The sequence below is a fragment of the Cryptomeria japonica genome, chromosome 7 (assembly GCF_030272615.1).
Source record: "Cryptomeria japonica chromosome 7, Sugi_1.0, whole genome shotgun sequence".
Classification (NCBI taxonomy): Eukaryota; Viridiplantae; Streptophyta; class Pinopsida; order Cupressales; family Cupressaceae; genus Cryptomeria; species Cryptomeria japonica.
In genome coordinates, this window is record NC_081411.1 from 570,131,068 (window position 1) to 570,152,641 (window position 21,574).

Below are 21,574 nucleotides of genomic sequence, written 5' to 3' on the forward strand. Positions count from 1 at the left end.
AGGTGTTGCATAAAAAAACGAAGATTGAGTCTAGTTGTGAGAGCTTCACATAATCAATAAGAATGAGCTGTTGATATTTATGTGTATAGAGAGTGGAGTATGTTTGAGAATATTATTTTAGAGTCCTTGGCAAAAAATTGTGATCAAAATATTGAAGTTGTGAAAAGGTTAGTACTGTGAAGCGTAGGTTGAGGTTGGTGCCTCTTTTGGGTGAAGTGGGTGCTTCATCCAGCAAGGTGTGTTCTCCAAAGATTTGGTGCTCTTAGTAAATTCCTTTTGTAATCTGAGTTGGTGCTCTCAATGAATTCCTTTTGTAATTTGAGTTGGTGCTCTCAATAAATTTCTATTATAATTTGAGTTTGTGCCCATTTAAGTTGATGGAAGCTTTTTAATGGCGTGGTTTTTCACCCTAAAGGGTTTTCCATGAGAAATTTTGTGTTCTTGTCTTTCTGGTTATTCGTTGTGTTTAATTTGGTTTTATTCTGCATTTGTCTATTGAAAAGTCTTGAAATACTGATTCACCCCCCCTCTCAATATTTTCAATGTGCTTCTCAAAAAGAGAGTGAATAAAATCAATAAATAAAGAGGGATGCCTTCCTTTGAAATATCCTTATTTGTGCAGTTGATGAAACTATGAAAATATTCCTAGTTTTTGAAAACAAAACATTGGTGATTTTTATTAAGAAAACAAACAACTCCAGAGCATAACAAGCAATTGCCACAGTTTTCAAATATACTTTGGTTTTCAATCACTGGTATAAGTATCAATTGGCCTTGGGACTAATCAATTAAGACAGATAATTGTGAGAAAAAATGACAAACAAAAATATTACATACAGGTCGATATACAACTCTTTGTACTTTGGATCGATGATTTCTTGATGCTTGTGCTTGGAGTCGCAAGCTATGTTTGATAGGTGTGCTCGATTCCACAAAATGAAATTTGACCTTCTTTGATATCTCCTTCAGCAAGTTAACCTTAGCTATTGTTGTGTGTACATGATGTCTCCTTTATTGCCTCTTAATGTTGTCTATAACCCAATCGGAATACCTCTATCCTGGTTGTTGATCTTGACCTTGCCTGTCGAAGACATGACAAGGCTATCGATGTTTCCCCAAAACCATCCAATTCAATATCGCCTTAAATACTCTTGTAATATTCGAACTGCTTACTTGATCCTTCGAGCAATGATCCCTCGAGATACGATTACAAAAGATGTGGATACCATGCTATGAGAATAGAATCTTCAAGAAGCCGCAATTTGCTCCTGTAGTCCATTGATTGGAAGGAAACCAAAATATATTATGCCACACTCTTCTGCTTCACTATGGTAGCCAAGAAGTACCAAATAAATATTCACGGCACATCAACCTAGTAATGCACTAATATTTTCCTTCCATCGACTAAACCCATGACCTGGTAATAGTAATAATAATCTCCATATAACCAATCATGGACCCACAATTTATATTTACTAATGATGATTATTGATCAACAAAATATATGAAGTGGATTGTGCAATATAATCTTTTAACCCTTGATAGCTAGAAATATAAAACATTCAGAAAATAGTAATTTTATTCCTCAAATAAGCAATAGAAAGATAATATCATTATATCTCAATCTCTTACAAATTTGTCTCCAATGGAGACTTCACAAATTTGCCCAAATGTAGGCTCCATCACGAATCCACCCTTTTGGAAGAACTAGGTTTTTCGTCTAACTCTTTTGTCCAACTCTTGAAGGTTTTCGTCTCCAGAAGTCATAAACCGTTTGGCAGATTCAAGCCAGCTCACTTCCTCCATCTAGCCTCCTTATAAAGTACTCAGGAAGCATCTAGAATATTAGGCTGACTTAGCTGACCTTAGAACTTTATTAAATCAAGTGAGTTTTTATATTATTTTATTATTTTCACTCTATTTAAATTAAATTAATCAATTAATGTCATCCTCATGAAAGAAATTTAATTTTTTGGACAACTTAATTAATTAATTTAACTAAGTCACTTAATGAAAATTTGGGGACATTACATCCTTTGCTTCCAAAAATCAAGTAAACGAAGAAGAGCCAACCTCCAATTCTCCTAAGCCTTTAAGTAAAGTCCACAAAGCACAAGGTGAGCTCCATCAAACTTCAAATTGGCAAAAAGGAGGTAAACCTCCATTCAAACACAAAGGAAACTTTTACAAGCTCCAATAGTCCTTCCACATGTAGATGGGAAGCATGTTGTTCCATAGGAAGAGTACCCACAACCCTCATACAACAACCTATGAAAGAAATAATTTCCCAAGGTGTAATGTCTCCATTCGGGATCTATCTTCATTTAATCCTGAGATCACAATTCCAATTTAAGGTGAGAATTGTAATACATTTAAAAATTATAATTTTATTAAATCTGAAGCTAGTTCGTTAACTTAAGATTCTAAGAATAGTTCGGAAGATAGAACTTATCTTTCTTTATTGTAATAACTTCCCCTTGGATTGTCGTGTCAAAGATCAATAACTTAGATTATGTAATTGGCATGGGAGGAAGGGAAGAAGTCCAGCTGAATGTCTTGTTACTAATGAGAACTAAGTTTACTTCTAATCTTTGAGATTCTATAAGTAAACACTTTGATATAATGTCTGATCTGAATTGGATGGACTCGGAACCACCACAACCTGATCATAGATCTGCACTTCTATCTTTTCATATTCTCTTCCTCTAATTTATTATTGAATGTACATACCTCCTTCCTTTTTCACCTTCCATATTGATTTATACATCTTCATTTTTATTGAGGGGAGGCACCCCTTTAGATGAGACATGTCTTTATAAACAGACCTCTTAGAAACAAAACAGATCACACCTCTTGAATTATATTATTAATTCCTTTTGCTTATCAACTGCTTTTTAATTGTTTGTTTGTTCTAATCATTGCATCGTCTTAATGAATAACACCTTGCATTCTTGTTAAAGGAGTCTTGCCATATATACAATTTGTTGTATTTAACATTGCTGTTGTTCTTATATTAGTAATCGCTGCTTTACACATCTCTCTAATTATTATCGCTACTGTTATATATTAAAACATTATATTAAAACATTCCATTTGGATGGTGGTTTACGGGAATGTTTCTGCCAGTATATGGATTTTTCTTTGTCTTCTATTAACGTTTAACGAATCGCTAGACACGGATCCCTATCTTAATCACTTTGGGATATATGTGATTATATTGATTAGCGATAGTATTATTTTATTTGGCCAAAACTTTTCCAATGATTTTTCAATGTGATATGAATATTTTCTTTACTGATATTATGGGGAACGTAGCGATATTGGCTACTCCACTCGTATTATCTGCTAGATATGTTCAAACCTCTTTCTTGTATTGGTAGTCGAAATCATTTAATGTTGATGGGTACATAGTCTCGTGGTTACGTAATTCTTCATGTCATTCTTCCTCTTAAGTCGATTATTAATAATTTCTTAATACTGGTTGTTGTCCTTGATAGGCATGACTAATTGCTTCTTTAGTAGTCGGTGATTATTAACTCTGCTGAGCCATCGACCTTTTTACTGCTATTAGCATGTTTGCTACCATCGTACCATCTCTACTCTTGGACAATTATTCTTATTGATGTAGTAATAATATGTCAGGCTTTGTTTGTATCTTGCTGACTATATGGTAGTGCGACGTAGAAGGAACTATTCTCGTGAAGTTTCTTAAGTAAGGATTGGCTCTTTCTGAGGGGTTTGATAATAATCTAATCCTTGAGCAGTTCATATTTCTAGTTTGACATCTCATATGTATCGTTGCCTTGGTCAATAATATTGTCCCTTCCAAATCCATATACAAATCTCTCTCAAAATCTTCTTACATCATCGTTATTCATATTAGATTGTCACTATATATGGAATGGTCTTCTAATTTTATATCTGCAGATATCTTTCATGTCAACAATGCTTCATTGTTGTCTAATGAATTGTAAGTTATTCTTAAAGATAATAAAAGGAGCTTTCTCAATGTTAATATTACTTGATGGAACCTTGTTTGTGGACATCACACAAGGTCATCCAAACCTTCAAACTCCATTTGAAATCCTCTTAAGCTTTGCCTATCACTTTTTCCATTCCCAAAAATAAAATAATGCTTAACATAGTGTGTTCCCTTTCCTATAAGGGGGAAACCCTAACTCAACGAGAAATTAGTTCAACTCGACCCCAATCCCCAAGAGGTCAACTAAAAAATTCAATTAAAATATAAATAAAAACCAAAAATGCCAAAAATGACATAAAAGAATCCAAAGATGCTTAAAGCATTTTTCACTTAAATAGAAACTCAATTTCTAATTTAGGAACTTAAAAAACAAATAGAAATCATTGAAGGAACTCAAATCCCAAATTTCACTCAAAGTGAATTAAAACTAAAAAGTACATTCTTTCCAACCTTATCCAAGAAGAATGGAAATCACCCTAAATTCATATAGATGACAAACCAACTATGGAGATGTGAGTAAACACACAAGACTCACAAGGTCACCAACTAGACTAAAGAGACTAGGCAAACTTGTCAACACATGGAAAGAGGTCTCAAACTTCCATTAAGCAATGCAAGACAGTTAAGTGATATCTATGTTGTTCTCCTCCACATACCTTGCATTGGCCATACACTTGTATAAGTTCAGCACGCTCATTGTGCATATCCAATTCAATGACAAAGATAGTTGTGGAAGCACAATTAGGCCAATATATTGAGATGTTCATAAACATGAAACTCAATGGGACATATGATATATCAAAGCATGATATTGCACACATCATCTCTAATCTATACAATCTCAATTATGAAATAATGCAAATTGTAATTAGTTCCTCCAGCAATGTACAGGTGATACTCCAATCAAATTTATACAGTGCACAAAATGGCATCACATTAGCTAAGCATGGCTCTAAACCATATATATTAATGCTTGTAAATAATCATGAACCAACAATCAATACCAAGTGTGGGTCAGCACATATATAATTATAATACCAGAAATCCAGTGCATACATCTACAAGATAATCCCTTTACCAAACAAGTCCTAGAAACATGTTCACACACAAACATCAATAAGAGAATCAGGATATGTCAGTAACACATATGGGTGGGCCTTAGATTTTGTTTCTCCTTTCTATCAACATATATCATAGTAATTTTAAGTATTTTATGCCTTTGACTCCTTTGCTTTTTTCTTCTCTTGTATTTACTTCAAACTGATATTTCTTTGAAGGACAAAATGAACTTTTCCTTTATTTATGTGGTTGACATATGATTTACTTCTGACTAGTAGTGCCCATTGACTCATCAAATTAAAATTTTGCTAACAAGAAATTTGGGAATTTGTAGGCATTTGGTATTCCCATTAATTATTTCCAAAGTTAGATGCTTGTCCCAACTCTTAATGGTATAAGTGACTTGTGTAATTTTTAAGCTTTTTGTTATCATGGTGCAGGATGGTGATGGTAAGTGCTATTAAGTGGGTGGATGAGGTTATTGCAGATGCTCCTTATGCGATCAATGAAGACTTTATGAACAAATTGTTCAATGAGTATAAAATTGATTACATCATACATGGAGATGATCCGTGTTTACTTCCAGATGGCAGTGATGCTTATGCTCTTGCTAAGAAGGTTGGACGATATAAACAGATAAAGCGAACAGAAGGTGTATCGAGCACTGATATTGTTGGTAATGGCAATTGCCTTTCTAATCATACTTGATAGTTTTGCAGTTTTATTTTATGTTTGAAATAATTGAAATTTTGTTTGTAGTACCAATATTAGTATTCTCCTATCCCAATTCTCTGTGTTTAATAATATGGCCCTGGATTATGTTTAAGGTTGCCTGTTTCCCAAATGTCTCTCCTTGTTTGAGTGAGAATTTGGCAACTTGACTAATGGCAAATTTAGACATATTCTGCTGCAGAACCAGTAGACCAAGCTATTAAAGTTCATTTTTTCCCCAAATCACTATTCTTCCTTTGGTGGTTCTTTGTAAGTGAGCCAGTTTTAATTTTGAGAAGCATTGTGGTGGAATTATTTAGGGTCAAACTTATTTTGTGTAAATAAGAAACATCATAGAAACTAAAAAAATCAAAATCCATAAACATCTTTGTAGTCAGATGGTAGTAGTTGGAAGTTGCCTATGCAACAGGTCAATAAAAAACAGAGGTGGACGGTGTGAAATGAACTGCCAAGAGCAAAGCCACTCCGATTCCTGAAATTCTTATTTTAGAGATTTTAACTGTTAACAAATCTAGGGTATAGTGGGCCAATAAAGTTGAGGATCATGAATTCAAGGCAGCCTTACAAAAGGCTGGTGCGGAGAATATTTTCTAGATGTCATACTAAGCACTTTCAATTTGAATGTATTTGGTTCTTATGATGCCTGGCTCTGATAGGGACAATTGAGCCGATCAGCCAATCTGCATCATGCGCATACCAGGTGATTTTACTAGGCTCTTGAAAGTCCCTCTTTTGGGTTCTTGGTTTAGAAATCAATAAGTAAGTAAAACTACGGGGATGGATTTAAGTTGCAACTACTTTAGTTATATCTGAAAATAATACATTTGGTGTATATACATAGAGTCCCTTTCATATTTCAGGTTGGAAATTAGGTTTCATGGAATCCAATTTCTACTTGGCCAGTCTCATAAGTTGACAGTTAAATTTATAAATTCTGAAGCTTGCTTAATAAATTTTTCTTGCTGAGCTTTTACGGCATATAGTTTTCAGTTTATAATATATATATAGTCACATTTATGTCAATGCTCAATTCTTATTGCTATTTTGCTGTGCAGGTCGAATGCTGCTTTGTGTCAGAGACAGGCCCAACAGTGACAGTCATAATCATGCTTCTTTACAACGACAATTTAGTCATGGGCACAACCAGAAGACTGAGAGTGGTGGTTCTTCAAATGGAACTCGAATTTCCCATTTTCTCCCTACATCTCGTCGAATTGTGCAGTTTTCCAATGGGAAGGTATATGATTATGAATTTTAGTACTAGTTATCTTTAGCTATCTCAGTTAACATACCTTGCTCCTTATAGAAATAGTAAACTATCTGCCATCAAATGTTTTCTCATGCATACTACATTCTGACAGGAAGCGAGTATTCATTTATTGAGGCTGCAGTTATTTGATATATCCTGTATTTTTGTCTTTTTAGCTTGTCTGATATGCTAATGCCCTGCAAAGGATTTTTTTTTCCCTGAGAAGTTATTGATTGTATCTAGTTGATGATTTGATGCATTATTTGTTTCTTTAATTGACTGAACCCTCTTGTACATCAATCCTTTGTATGATTGTAGATTGACGTGCTATTTACTGTTGATTATTATTGTTATTAGAATAAAGATCCCTTAATGTTTTGAAGCTTGAAGTGAATTACGAGATTCAGCTGCCAAGGTACATTATTGGCCTTTGATTTTCAGTGTTTATGCCTGAAATCTACTATTTTGTTTCTCTGCAGGGTCCTGGACCAGATGCACGTATTATTTACATTGATGGTGCTTTTGATCTTTTTCATGCCGGACACGTGGAGGTATTGCAGATAGATTGCTTATTGCTTTTGGTCTACTTTTTATTTTGTGAAGTTCCAATCTGAATAATGCAAATATTACACTAATTTTATGGCAGCAGTAAATATACTCCATTTTAATAATAAATCAATATATTGTGTTGAGAGTAATAATTGACAGCCTTGATCATTATGAAATGATGAGGAAAACAAACACATAAGAAAAGCAAAAGGTGCATTGAAAAGTTTTTTTACAAGGAAAAGACAGCTCTGGTTGACAATGAGTTGTTGGCCAACAGGAAGGTTACGAACCAATTGTAGATGGCAACAAGGTCAGCAGTTAAATTGAATGTAGAATGCTGGCTGGTGACGAAACACATCTATGCTGAGTTGAACCTAAAGTGCCAGTGTAGAACTAGAGAGGATAGAGTGGCTTGTAAGAGGTAGACGAGTTGATAAAGTAAACAATATTTTGAGGCTGATAAGGACAATTTGTTACTAGTCAATACAATAAATACTTGCATCATATATATATATATATTTTGAGATGCTAAGAAAAATTCAAAAGGTGATAAAAAGGGATGGGATATAATGAAATATATCATCTGAAAATTGTTTTCTACAACATCTGTCATGATTTCTTCCTTAAAGAAAATTCACTTGTTTTGTATCACTGAGATTCTTTTCCATTATAAACCTCGTCTTTGTGTTACAAATTACATTCTTGAATCTTCTTGGATGATGACTTGAATCATACTCATGAGCACAATTGCCACAATGGATTGCCTGTAAAGAGATTGCCACATTTGTATATTTTGTATACTCATTTGTATTATGTGTATATGAAAGGGATAGATAAGAATATACAAGGAAACTTCAGAGAAAAAAGATGTAAAAAGAAGCTTAGAGGAAAATATCTCCAATTTCTATTGTAGATGTGGGAACTGCTGCTCAAATGTTGACTGGAACATATGCTTAAGCTTAATTTGGCAATGAGCTTTTGTAACGCACTAAACTATTTGTTGTGGAGTTGGGAGCAGTAGTGTGCATGTTTACATCAAGAAGAGTTTTCCATCTAAAAGAAGCTGAAATTCTTGAATGGTGTCTGTAGCAGGAGGTATAACTTCTTTCTCTTAAAATGGTAGCTCATAAATCTTAACTGTACTTACATTTACAGCATCAGTAACCATGGTTGAGAAGGAAAACCCAACTTAAAATCTATTCTCTGATTTGCTGCATAGCAGTATAGGGACAAACCAAATGGTTTGTGCTTATTGAGATATAAACTTTTTTTATGCAAGTAGAGCAATAGCGCCAAGAAAAAAGTGACACAATGAACAATTACATTGATAAAGAAAATGTAGTTTTCCCAGTCATGAGCATACTCTGCAAGCCATCAATTCTTTGTTTCTATCCAAAAATGCCTGGTGTCACATCCTAGATATCATTCAAGAACAAGATGAATTCTTCGTTTATCCAGATGTCAGATGCTTCAAGGTAAGAGTTCCAACAATGCTGCCACAAGGGGTATAAATTGGCAAACATGTTTTGGTCAGCAACCAATGATACCCAACCCCAAGTAAGCAATCCAAGAAAGGGCATTTTCACTATCAACAGTGTCATGCCCTGATCTAATATCACATGAACAGCAGATTGTAATATGAAATTGTCTTACGCAAGTAAGACTTCACAATTATATTGATCGTAGAATATGCTACAGTCGCTTGTATTCAGCAGTCGGGCTATTGCAGGATGGAGATGATGAGACTCGCTATGTAATAAACAGCACCTGATTGACCTTCTCTCACTTAGCAACAGTGATCTCCTCTAGGACGGGATCGAGGATTAGTTAGGATAAACAATAAAGAATTAGAGGAGCAGGTTAAGCATGAAGAGACATGCGGTTGGCAGGAAGGGACACTTCCCACAGCAGTCGGGCTATTGCAGGATGGAGATGATGAGACTCGCTATGTAATAAACAGCACCTGATTGACCTTCTCTCACTTAGCAACAGTGATCTCCTCTAGGACGGGATCGAGGATTAGTTAGGATAAACAATAAAGAATTAGAGGAGCAGGTTAAGCATGAAGAGACATGCGGTTGGCAGGAAGGGACACTTCCCACTTCAATGGTCACAACTTTAAAGGAAGGTCAGAACCCTCCACCGCTGATGGAGGAATATAAGGAGATAACACCTAGCATTCAAGGGAGGCATCACAGAGGAGCAGATCAGATACAGATTACTAGATTTCAGTCAGACAGAAGCCAATATTATAATTATGACTGGGTATGAAGTGCTAAGACAGTATAATGAATCTTATTATTCTCTTATGAACCATATATATATATATATATATGGGCAGTAATGTATAAATCTTTATATGTTTGTTGAAGTGTTGAAATCACCCATGGGACAAATAATAAGGGAATACAAGGAGGGGAAACAGTTATGAGGTCCTCTCTTAAGTACACCACCTCATGGTGGTGATGGATAGTCCCATGAAGCCAAGGGGGCACAAGGAGTTGCTGCCCTTGGGCTTAGGAGGGAAGGACTTTCGGGACACCCTATTGGAGTTTCCCCAAACCATTACCATGGTTGACCCTTGGATTTAGGAATCCCAATCAGAGGGAGAAGGATAAAGGTAGTGAGATAAGGGAACGGCTATAGGATTCCTCACTAGGTGCACCCCCTCATATGGATGACAAGGGCCACGTGAGGCCAAGAGGGATGTTATATCCGCTCTTGGGCCTAGGGTAGAGGATCATTCAAGGACCTTAATATGCATCCTTATCCTAACTCCCCTATGGTTGAATTTCATTAATGAATTAGATATATCATATGACTTAAATAATGTTTCCAACCCTAGTCAGAAAAATCTATTTTATGGAATTATGCTTCCAATGAGCTTTGAATTGTGATTTTTGGGAAAAACTAGGGCAAAACCAGAATGAGACATTACAAATGGTATTAGAGCATGATCCTGCTAGCCTGTAGGTAAGTATGAATCGATTATGGATTCTAATCAATTAGAGGGGATATATTAACTCAGTCCAAAAAAATGTGACAACGACTAAATGACAATGGCAAGACAATATGAGAGATTGTTGAACATACGCGTCTTTGCGTGTATACTTCGTGTCTGCATATAATCATGTGTATGCTTCGTGTTTTCATCTGTATGTTTCGTCTTTGATTTGTACCTAATGAGTTTTCGGTATGTCTACCCTATGAGTATCTATGATTATTGTTAACATATTCCTATTATCATGAGATTTCTAATTTTGGTTAATCTAGAATATGAGAATAGCGAGAGCAAACCAAAGGGATATGAACTTGTTTAGAACATTGAATTTAAGGTCACAGATGTGTGTCATGTTTCTGATCATCATCTTAAAGTATGGAAATACTCACCAAGATATCCAATGTGCAAACATATCGACAACCTAATTAGTTTTTGCAAATACAATTGGATGGCCTTGACCTTTTTCTCTGGAAGATGAGAGAAAACTTGTCTTAAATTAAATCTTGCTCGTTTCCAACTATTGGTTATAACTCACATTCAAATTGAAGGAGGAAACATATAGGTCTTAATTCAAATCTACAACTTATGATAATATCTGAGTAGCACAACAAAGGGTGGATTATGAGTAAGAACTCGTGATCATTCAACTATTGCTTGAGGACAAGCAATTTTGGAAAGTGCAATCTTTCATGCCTAGATCTAATATCAAATGAACAACAAATTGTAATATGAAATTGTCTTATGCAAGTAAGACTTCACAATATCATTGATTGTAGAACATTCTATACTCACTTGTATTTAGCAGTGAGGATATTGCAAGATGAAGATGATGAGACTTGCCATGTAATAAGCAGCACTTGATCAACCTTCCCCCACTTAGCAACAATGATCTCCTCTAGGATGGGATGGATGATTAGTTAGGATAAACAATAAAAAATTAGAGGAGCGGTTTAAGCATGAAGAGACATGCGGTTGGCAAGTAGGGACACTTCTCACTTCCATGGTCAGAACTTTAAAGGAAGGTCATAACCCTCCACCTCCAACGGAGGAATATAAGAAGACAACACCCAACATTCAAGGGAGGCATCGAAGAGGAGCAGATCAAATACAAATCACTAGATTCTAGGCATACAGAAGCCAATATTATAATTGTGATTCGGTATGAAGTACTAAGACAATATAATGAATCTTATTAATAATTATTCTCTTATGAACGGTATGTATGCAAAATAAATATAAAAGTGCTATAATAAGGGAATACAAGGAGGGGAAACAGTTATGAGGTCCTCTCGTAAGTATGCCACCTCATGGTGGTAATTGATAGACCCATGAGGCCAAGGGGGCACAAGGAGTTGTTGCCCTTGGGCTTAGGAGGTAAGGACTTTCAAGACACCTTATCGTAGTTTCCCCAAATCCCTACCATTGCTGACCCTTGGATTTAGGAATCCCAACCATAGGGAGAAGAATAAAGGTAGTGAGATAAGCGGAATGACTATAGGTCTCCTCACTAGGTACACCCTCCTCATATGGGCTAGGGTAGAGGATCATTTAGGCACCTTAATATGCCTCCTTATCCTGACTCTCCTATTGTTGAATTCCATTAATGAATTAGATATATCATACGACTAAACTATCGTTCCTTACCCTAGTACGAAAGATCTATCTTATGGATTATGCTTCCAATGAGCTTGGAATTGTGATTTTAGGAAAAAAATTAGGGCAAAACCAGAAGAGGACATTACACAGAGTCACCATGGTCCAGGGAAGCAGTTGCTTCGCTTAGTTAATGCACGTTTTCAAGTTGAAATTTTCTTTTCTTGATGTAAATAGTAGTCACTCTTTTATGCAAGTTTTTGTGTTTTCTTCAACAACAATTTCTTACTAAATAGCTGTTTTTCTTTATGCTTTGTGAAAAATTAGAGCTGCTATTTTCCTAGTCTAATATGTTTGTTTGATACATTAATTGTGGAATTTGTAGGGGCCTGTTGTGACGTTTTCACACATCGCCCCATTGCAAATGGGGACCCCTGCTTTTTGCTTTCTAGGGTTTGTTTTCTAGGTCTTTTAGGGTTTTGTCAGTTAGCCTTTGCATTTTGAGTGTCGCCAAGGGGATCACCTGGATAGCAGGTCCTGCTGGAGTGAAGTCTTGATCTTGAAATTTGGCTAAGTCTGAAAGTCCTGATCCTGAAATTTGGCTAAGTCTGAAAGTCCTGATCTTGAAATTTGGCTAAGTCTGGAAACTGAAAATCCTCCAAAAACTAGATTTTGCAATATAAGTCCTGGAGGTCTGAAACCACTCTCAAACATCCTGAAAGTATATATGGAATATAACTTAAAGTATAAGAAAGAAGAAGGATAGAAGGAAATGTCACTTATACTTTCTTATACTTAAATGTTATATTCCATAAAATTATCCTGACAGAGAGTTTAAAAATTCAAAAATCGCTCCTGACCCTCAGAGAGGGTCCACAGCGAGATTTTCAAATATACATTATTCTTGCAAGATCAAAGTGATTTTATGATTGGAAGGGATGAAGGGAAGCATGTTCTATCCGTTGAATATAATTTGGAGGATCAACACAAGAAGAAATCAACCCGAAAACAGAAAAATCGCTCCTGACCCTCAGAGAGTGCCCACAGCGAGAAATCTTATAAGGATCATTGCAAGCTTTATTTGGTCGAGTTGAGAGGTCAAGAACATGATGAAGGATAGAATGAGCATAGTGAAGTATCCAGACTTGATCAAAGATGATGAATTGAAGGAGTTTTGTCCAGGAAAGCAAAAATCGCTACGGACCCTCAGAGAGGGCCCACAACAATTTTCTTTGTGTCAACATTTTTGGACCTTTCTTGGACATGAATTTTTATTCATAGCAAAGAACAAGACGATATCTCCCTTGGCAAAGTGATTTTTAGATGAAAAGTGAAACATCTAGGAAGCAAAAATCGCTCCTGACCCTCAGAGAGGGTCCACAGCGAAATTTTCAAAAAATGCATGTTTTTCTCAAAATGGTGCTAAGGCAAGGTTTGGACAAGGAGAAAAGACCTCCAAGAGCAGGATGAATATTATTTTGCCTTTAAAACTTGATGATTTTGGTCAAAAAATGAAAAAATCGCTACGGACCCTCACTAAAGGCCCACAGCGAAAAATCGCTACGGACCCTCAGAGAGGGCCCATAGCGATATTGTTGAAAAACCTCATTTTACCTTGCAACACCTAAGCGAATTTGGTTGGAGTGGATTAAGGAAGGACATTGCCAAATGATGAACAAAGTTTTAATGAAAAATGATGGAAAATCAAGCTCAAAATCAAAAAATCGCTACGGACCCTCATTGAAGGTCCACAGCGAGAAACTTCAAAAACCCACCTTTTTCCCAAAATTTGACAAAGCTAAGTTTGCAATTCCATGAAAGGACCTAGTTGAAACATCTTGAAGAAGTTTTGGAGGTTGAAAAATGCTAAACTTGAGCAAAAAATGAAAAATCGCTCCTGACCCTCAGTGAAGGTCCAAAACGAAATTTGCATTTTCACCTATTTTTCCTCATATAAAATGTCAAATTTGAAGTGCAACACGTTAACGGGATATCAATTTACCCTCCAGGAGATTTTCAAGTTGAAATGTGGAATATTCAAGGCTAAAAATCAAAAGTCGCTCCTGACCCTCAGAGAGGGTCCAGAGCGAAATCCTCATGAAATCTCATTAAGCCTTGTTTTAAAAATTAATATACTCCAAATCGCATTAGGCTGCTAAAATTGCTAATTTTGAGGCATGTGGAAAATTAAGATTAAATTGACATTAAAATTTTGGCATTTAATAAATTGATTTTAGGCCTTAAAAAATTGAACTTTTATTGTAAAGGCATTTAAAATTAATTTTTATTAAATTAAAATTAAATATAGAGCGCACAAGGCCTTATTTTCACTTGTTTTGCCAAGTCGGCCCCCCTTTTTTGGAAATTTATTTATTTTTAACCTCTTTTTTGCCAAGTCGGCCTAGAGGGAGCAAAGTGGTGAGCGCTCTATATATTGGAGGTGTTTTTTCACTATTCAAATCATTCAGTCATTGCTTCAAGTGCGAATTTGGAAGGTTAATTGAAGGTGCGAAATCTGGTTTGCTCGGAGCGAATTTATTTCAAGTGTTGGAGGCTAGAAGGAAGTGGAGTTGATTCTTGTGAAGGCTAAAGGAGGCGCATTTTATTCAAGGGAGAGCTTTGATCTACATTTTGCTTAGCGAAATTCACCTATTTTTGCATCATTTCTTAGAGTTTAATACTCAAGAGGAGGTATGGCAAAATCATCTTGACACCATTGTTGAAGATTTGAATTTTGAACTTTTGTTTTGAAAATTCTAAGTTTGGCATAGTTAATTAGGAAATGATAACTCAAGATTTATCATGAAGTTTCCTAATTAAAATCTTAAATCTTCCTTTCTACTCTATACTTCTATGCTTCAAGATATATTACTAATTGTGAAATGTTGTGTAGGTGTCAAGATGGCGACTCCAAAGCCTGGAGGATCTACAAGTCGGCAGGTTCTCATCAAAGACGATCAAGCAAGGATAAGGGCGACCTCCTCCAGTCTAGCATCGACAAGGACGACCTTCTTCGGTCAAGTATCATCAGGAATGACTTCTTCCAATCCAGCATTCCAAGGCGAGATACATCAATCACCCTGCACATCAAAGACACAAGAAGTCAGAACAAGGATTCGTTGAAGGAGCAGATAGTTCCAGAAGAGTTAATTAAAGCTAGCTTCTCAGCAACATCAAATTGGCATCAACCGAGTGTTAGATGAGTTGGCATCCCAATCATCACTCCTCCAGTCGGATTGGTCCACCTCAGCGTGTCCAGATTCAATGTACCTAACTCATGGGAGGTGGCACAAACTTCGATGTACCTACCCCAGCTATCTATTGGTTGAATTTTCCAAAGAAGACATGTGTCCTAAGGATACAATTTTATCATTGGTCAAGCATTAAATGTTATGTAATGGTTGTAACAAACCCTAATTAGGGTTTTCATTATTGAATCTTGGCCATTGATCTCAAATTGATCTTAGCCATCGAATTGTATTATGGGCACTATATAAGCCCCGACTCTTCATTTTGTAAAGAGAATTAGAAAGGAGTTAGTGAAGAGAGAGTAGTTAGAGAGTGAGTAGTTAGTTGATAGAATAGCAATTAGAGTAGGGTAGAGAGAGAAGGCAAAGATTGTTGCCAAGGTGTTGTTGTAAAAGACTTGTAAAACTTCATTGAAGAAATGGTGAAATTTATGGGTCGATTCAACAATTTGCATGGTCTCTATACTTCTCATATTTGATTTCATGTTATTAGATGAGTGGAAGAAATGTGTTTGATTGATGGTGAAATTCGTATATCCATACTACTAGCAGTTTGTTGATTGCAGACTTGCCTTGTGTAGTCAACTGGAATCATTCAGCTTAAGCTTAACTTCAATTGTCGCTTCTTCATTGATATGCATCAGCCTGATGGTGTCTATGCCTGTAGTGATGATTTGAACATCATAAAGCTTTCCTTCGAAGATCGCACTAACCTTGTGGAGATGGTCCTGTGATGTCAAAACAAGACTTAGTTAGAATTTCATCAAAGATCATTCATTGCTCCTACATTCTTAGTATCAGAATTAGATCCTTTCCTCACCCTCATCTTTTTTCCTTTTTTTCAAATCAAAGTTAGTAAGACTTGTGATTCCAGCAAATCAGACGTTCAGTCATCAAGTGTAAGTCCCCTTGTGATTCCAGCAAAATCACATCATACCACAAAGAGCTTATCCACACGTAGAGATCCTACAACGAAGAACTTTGAAGTCACCCTGATTGATCCTTTTTGCGATATCTTCAGCATTCAGAGGCTTTACTCAAGAGAGGATAAGGTACCTTTAGGTATTTTATTCTGTGTTCGCATGTGCGTAAAAAACACATCAACAGGGCCCATGCCCAATATAAGATAAGCAATAAACATATAGTCATAAAAGTTGTATGAGATAGAATGGCTGGCTATAACATAGATGAAAAACTTGCCTAAAAATCACGAGCCTTGTGAGTACTTGCCAACCCTAACTCGACACTAGTCACTCGGCTAAATACTTGGCAATGAGTTTCTGGCTAACTTGTGGTGAGTAAAACCCTAAAAAATCGCATAAAAATGCGAATAACTTGGCACAAAAATCGAAAAGGTAGTCGCCAAACATTAAACCTAAAAATGCAATAGATATTGTCATATTCATGGGTTTCTGGCGGCAACGAAGGAAGATAGACAGGTTTTTGGATGTTGTGGGAAAGACATGATTAGGGCACAAAATATCTGGTATGTAGTTGATTGTCACCAGTTACAGGCACAAAAATAATGCATTATCTGGTTCCTGGTATTCTGTACGATTTTTATTTTGTATGTATGCAGTGACCAGTTGATTGTCACTAATTACATTCACAAAAATTAAGGATTATCTGGTATTTTGTCCAATTTGTATTGAAATGTGGTGACCAATGACCACAAATCTATTAGCATAAATTATTAAATGTAAATAATGCTACAAAAACATGACAATCAATTTAAAAAATTAAAACTATAAAATTATACATGACTAAATGTGAATAATGTCATAAGTAAATTTGTCGAGTTATTGTTGAGTTTTATGGCAAGTCCTGAGTTTTTTAAAATTTTGGGCTAGCCGAGTCACTGCTGAGTTCGAGTTTTTCAACTATGGGCTATAATATAGCCCCTAAACAAAAACCTTACTATAATAGTACAACAAGGGATACATAAAAAAAAGGAGCATGAACCATCACCCAATATCAATATGACAGTCCTAGTATAGAACCTCCATCTTCCTTCTCCATCACCTTCACCCCAAGCTCAAAAAACTCATGCCTTGAAGCTCTAATCGCACCATGATGGAGATAGCAAGAAGAGGAGAGAGGCTGGACACTTCCAAGCACTCATCCTTGACAATTACTTGGAGTTTATCTACATACATAGCCAAATCATGGTTGTATAGAGCCAAATGCTCCTACCATTTGGGAGCGCTTGAGTATTGCATTTAAGGATATCTAGCTTCTTTGATTGCAACAGATGCACTGTAGCTTCAATTGAATCCTGCAATCCTTCATCAAAGCTATCTAAAACAAAACATACCTCCTCTAAGGAATGATTCTATTAAGAAGTCATTCTTGAGAGACAAAATCGCTACATGGCCATCCAATTTATGGATAAAATTGCATTGCACCTCAGAGCTATAAAGCTTGTCCTCCCCAAAAACCACCTTCACAAAATTTAACATAGCCAAGTTAGGAATGTTGAAGGTGCGTTTGAGACACTTGTCTAAAATCACTCTATTGTAGGGTGAATCCTTACTGCTGTTTTGCATTTCATATTGCCAAACTAATAATTACCCCTGAAAACCACCTGTACACCAAAAACAAAAGTAATCAGCACTCCAATGCAAAAAATCCAAGTGATTATAATAAAATTCTAATTGGAATAGGAAGAATCTAGCGTGTAAATTTTCATGTGGGAATGCAAGACACATCAGCTGCCTTAAAAAATAGCTGTAGCAAATAATTGCCTACTTAATAAAGGTGTGAGGACTTTGAAATTCTTAAGAGGAGGATATCAGAATTTAGGAAGAAGGGTTGATTCAATAGAGGAACTAAAACTTCTAAAATTTCCTTTATGCTCCATTCCCCAGAGTTGTCACCGAGTTTAGCAATGAAAAAACTTCCAGTTCCTCCAATACCTTCATATCTTTTGGTTTCAATCTGTTAGTGTTTTATTGTGCTCCTTTTAGGATAATGGAATGTGTAAAGATAAACCTTACTTCAATTAGAAGTGAAAGTTCCCTTGTAACAAAAGCTTAAACATAAACCCAAGAAATCAAAAGTATGGAAATAAGTTACCTCTCTGCTTCTTGGGTATGGGCACAAGGCTAAACAACACTTGTACACAAGATGAGAATATTGATAATTTTATACCTATGACAGCTAACACATACACACACTTTTTGGCTAAAAGGAAAAAAAACAGAAAGAATGAGTATGCAAAACTCAAAAGGATTGATTGGAAATTAACACGACACTATGAGAAAAATAATGGAGATTTGTATACAAAGCTACAAATACTCAAAAACTATTGCAATACAAAGCCTGCAATATTATCACATTCTGTTCGACTCACAGAAAACACTTACAAGATAACTGGAACAACAATTGCAGCAGCAAGTAGGCACAAAATTACTGTTAGCTGAAATCTAAGTGCATAAAACACTTATTATAAGTGTCTATAAGTTTTTTCATGCTGAAGCAATGCCATTTATATAAGAGAAATACAAAATAAACTACTGAAGTTCTATGTTGAAAATAGAATGCTTGCACACAAAGCAAATTACTCTAAATACAAGATTGTTTGAAAATAAAACATCTAAAATAAAGAAATCTCCAAATAAATTTCAGTTAAAGACATCAAGAATCAAAATAGATCTTCTAGAATGTCATCTAAGAATAGCTATCTTCTAAAAATAGTAGTAGCCAAAAGTAACTAGTCAAAAACCGTGAATGGCAAGCTTGGCTTAGTAGCAACATTCTGGGTTATCAGAGCTGCTCGGAGCTTGTCATTTAACCTCTGAAAATTTGTAGTCTCTAACAATGAGAGAGTGCTTGTCTGGATAGATTGGATCTCTAGGATACATTCACTCCATGCAATCAACTTATCCACAATTTCTTGATTTAGTGTTTGAGACCCTCCACTCAAATTTGATCTCAGTTTGCTCTCTCTCTTGCTCGCCCTCATCATTGAAAGTACAAGGAATAGCAGAGATGGAAGAAGAAATATCTTGCTCAGTGTTACCAAGTTTGCACTTTTATACTCTAGACATTTTCACTGCATCCTCAAAGAGCTGAATGATAAACTTGTATTTCTCTGTCCAGTAGAAAGCATGCCCTTCTTTTGGGTTTGCTAAAATTCCCTTCTCTTTCAATTTCAATGAGCCAATAGTATGGATTTGATAGCGGGTTATCCTGAACTCTCCATAGGTAGATATGCCATCAAATTTGACAGGCTCTACATTTGAAATATAATTCTTCACCTTGTAGACTTTGCTCAATAAGTCATACATGGTATCGATATCTTGCAGATATTGGTCACATATTCGACTGATCCACTTGTGTAGTTCTTCCATATGCAACCAAGTTGATAATAGTAAGCCACTTCGAGGGGGTAATCCACAATATGAACAAAATTCATCTCCAATAAGAACAAAATTCACAATATGATGAGAACAAACTAATAACTACCTCCTATACATACCATACTTATGTCATGGATGCCACCTAGGCTGACATAAACACCTATATAAGAATATATAATTTATAAATAATCATATAACTTAGTTAAGGTTTACACTAGCCACAAGTTGGCTACACAAATCACAAGCACACCATAGGTTAAGGGTGTTGTATGTACCTCCCCTTTTAATCAACACTGCCCCCAGTGTTGATGAACTTTGAATGTTTTTCAAGGAATGCTTCATCTTCCCATGTTGCATCTTTACTAGGTATTTTCTTCCATTCGATTGGATATTTATTAATTATCCTCATTTGTGACCTCTTAGTGCAGCTGAAAGGATTCCCTCATGTTTCAAAATGATTCTCCCCTCCTTATCAAGGTCTTGCAATTCTGTGTGTTATAATTCTGTACCAATCAGATTGCTGCGTCATTCTATTTTGTGCCTTTTTCTTGTTTTCCTTGAAACTAGAGAGCGCCTCTTGCTGGTGCTACATTTATCCTTCCACTACTTTGAACTATTCATTTATGTTCAAAGAATAGGTGATGGATGGTGGATGGTTCCTAGGTACTAATTGAATGGTCTCTTTTGGGTGGTGTTGGTGTACGTTTTATCATTCACCCGAACATTAGAATAAAATGTGAAGGATACTCCACCCTCTCTTGAACAAAATCACTACGTGTGCCAAGATTGCAAAGAAAGACCACACGACGACTCCAAGGTTTATATGTGCGAACGAGCGACTTTATGTTGGATAGCTTCCTTGGTTATGTATGCTGAAATACAAGGGGGACTTACGCTCAACTAATATCATTCACAAGTTAGGACTTGTTGACGTGTTTTTTAGGACTATGTCTAACACAGAATAAAGTTACCAACGGTCACTCTACTCTCTCTTGATTAAAATCAGGCCGTATGCTAAGATTGCAAAGAAAGATCAAATGGCTGATTTCAAGGTTCCTTTTTAAACGTGGATGTGACTCAGTTAGTTAATGAGTTTGATGTTAACCCAAGGGGCCTTACGCATTCACTTGAAGAAGATGACAAATTTGTGCAAGTTCGAGGATTCACATACGAATGATTTGGCTTTGAAAGAACAAATTATTTTTTTTTGGGGGGGACTTTTCCGATTTGAAATATACTGAAAATAAAATGAGGTAAGGGTTGAGAGAGTTATGCTAAGATTGACTTAATCCTAGGAACAAGGAGATGAGCTAATCTTCAGAGGGTGTGTAAAGGTTTTTCAGGTCATCAATGGGAACCATCAATTTGAACAATCTTCACCGATGATCAAAGTTAAGCATACACATATAATAGGCTTAGACTAACCTTGCAAAGTATGCAACAATCAACTGCACACGAAAGGTATGAGCTCGGATTCTACAACAAGCAATCCTATCGAATCCTGTTCATATAATAATCACGAAAGCAAATCTACTTTAAATGAAAAGAGTGAGAACATGCAAGCTTCAAAACAACACAAGAATACACCAACAATCGAATAGTGTATTAAGTGTTTGCTTCAAAACTCTAAGCAACAATCTTTGAAAACAATCTCTGCTGCTCTTGCAAATGAGGGGGGTCACCCCTTTATATAAGCCTTGGGCGTATTACGATAATAGATAGTTTCTATTTATTGTTAATGGTTATCTGCTGTAATATTCTGTAAATACTTAGTTAGCTGTTAGCTAGAATATAATGTTT

At 35.9% G+C, this 21,574-nt stretch overlaps 1 protein-coding gene across 1 annotated transcript in view; it reads left to right on the forward strand.

The window, feature by feature from the left end:
• LOC131036308 (ethanolamine-phosphate cytidylyltransferase) overlaps positions 1-21,574 on the forward strand; it is a 137,140-nt gene that overhangs the window by 23,284 nt on the left and 92,282 nt on the right. Inside the window, exons 2-4 of the mRNA XM_057968161.2 lie at positions 5,482-5,717; positions 6,829-7,010; positions 7,502-7,573. Coding sequence (XP_057824144.1) covers positions 5,482-5,717; positions 6,829-7,010; positions 7,502-7,573 — 490 coding nt within the window. The remainder of the gene's footprint in view (positions 1-5,481; positions 5,718-6,828; positions 7,011-7,501; positions 7,574-21,574) is intronic.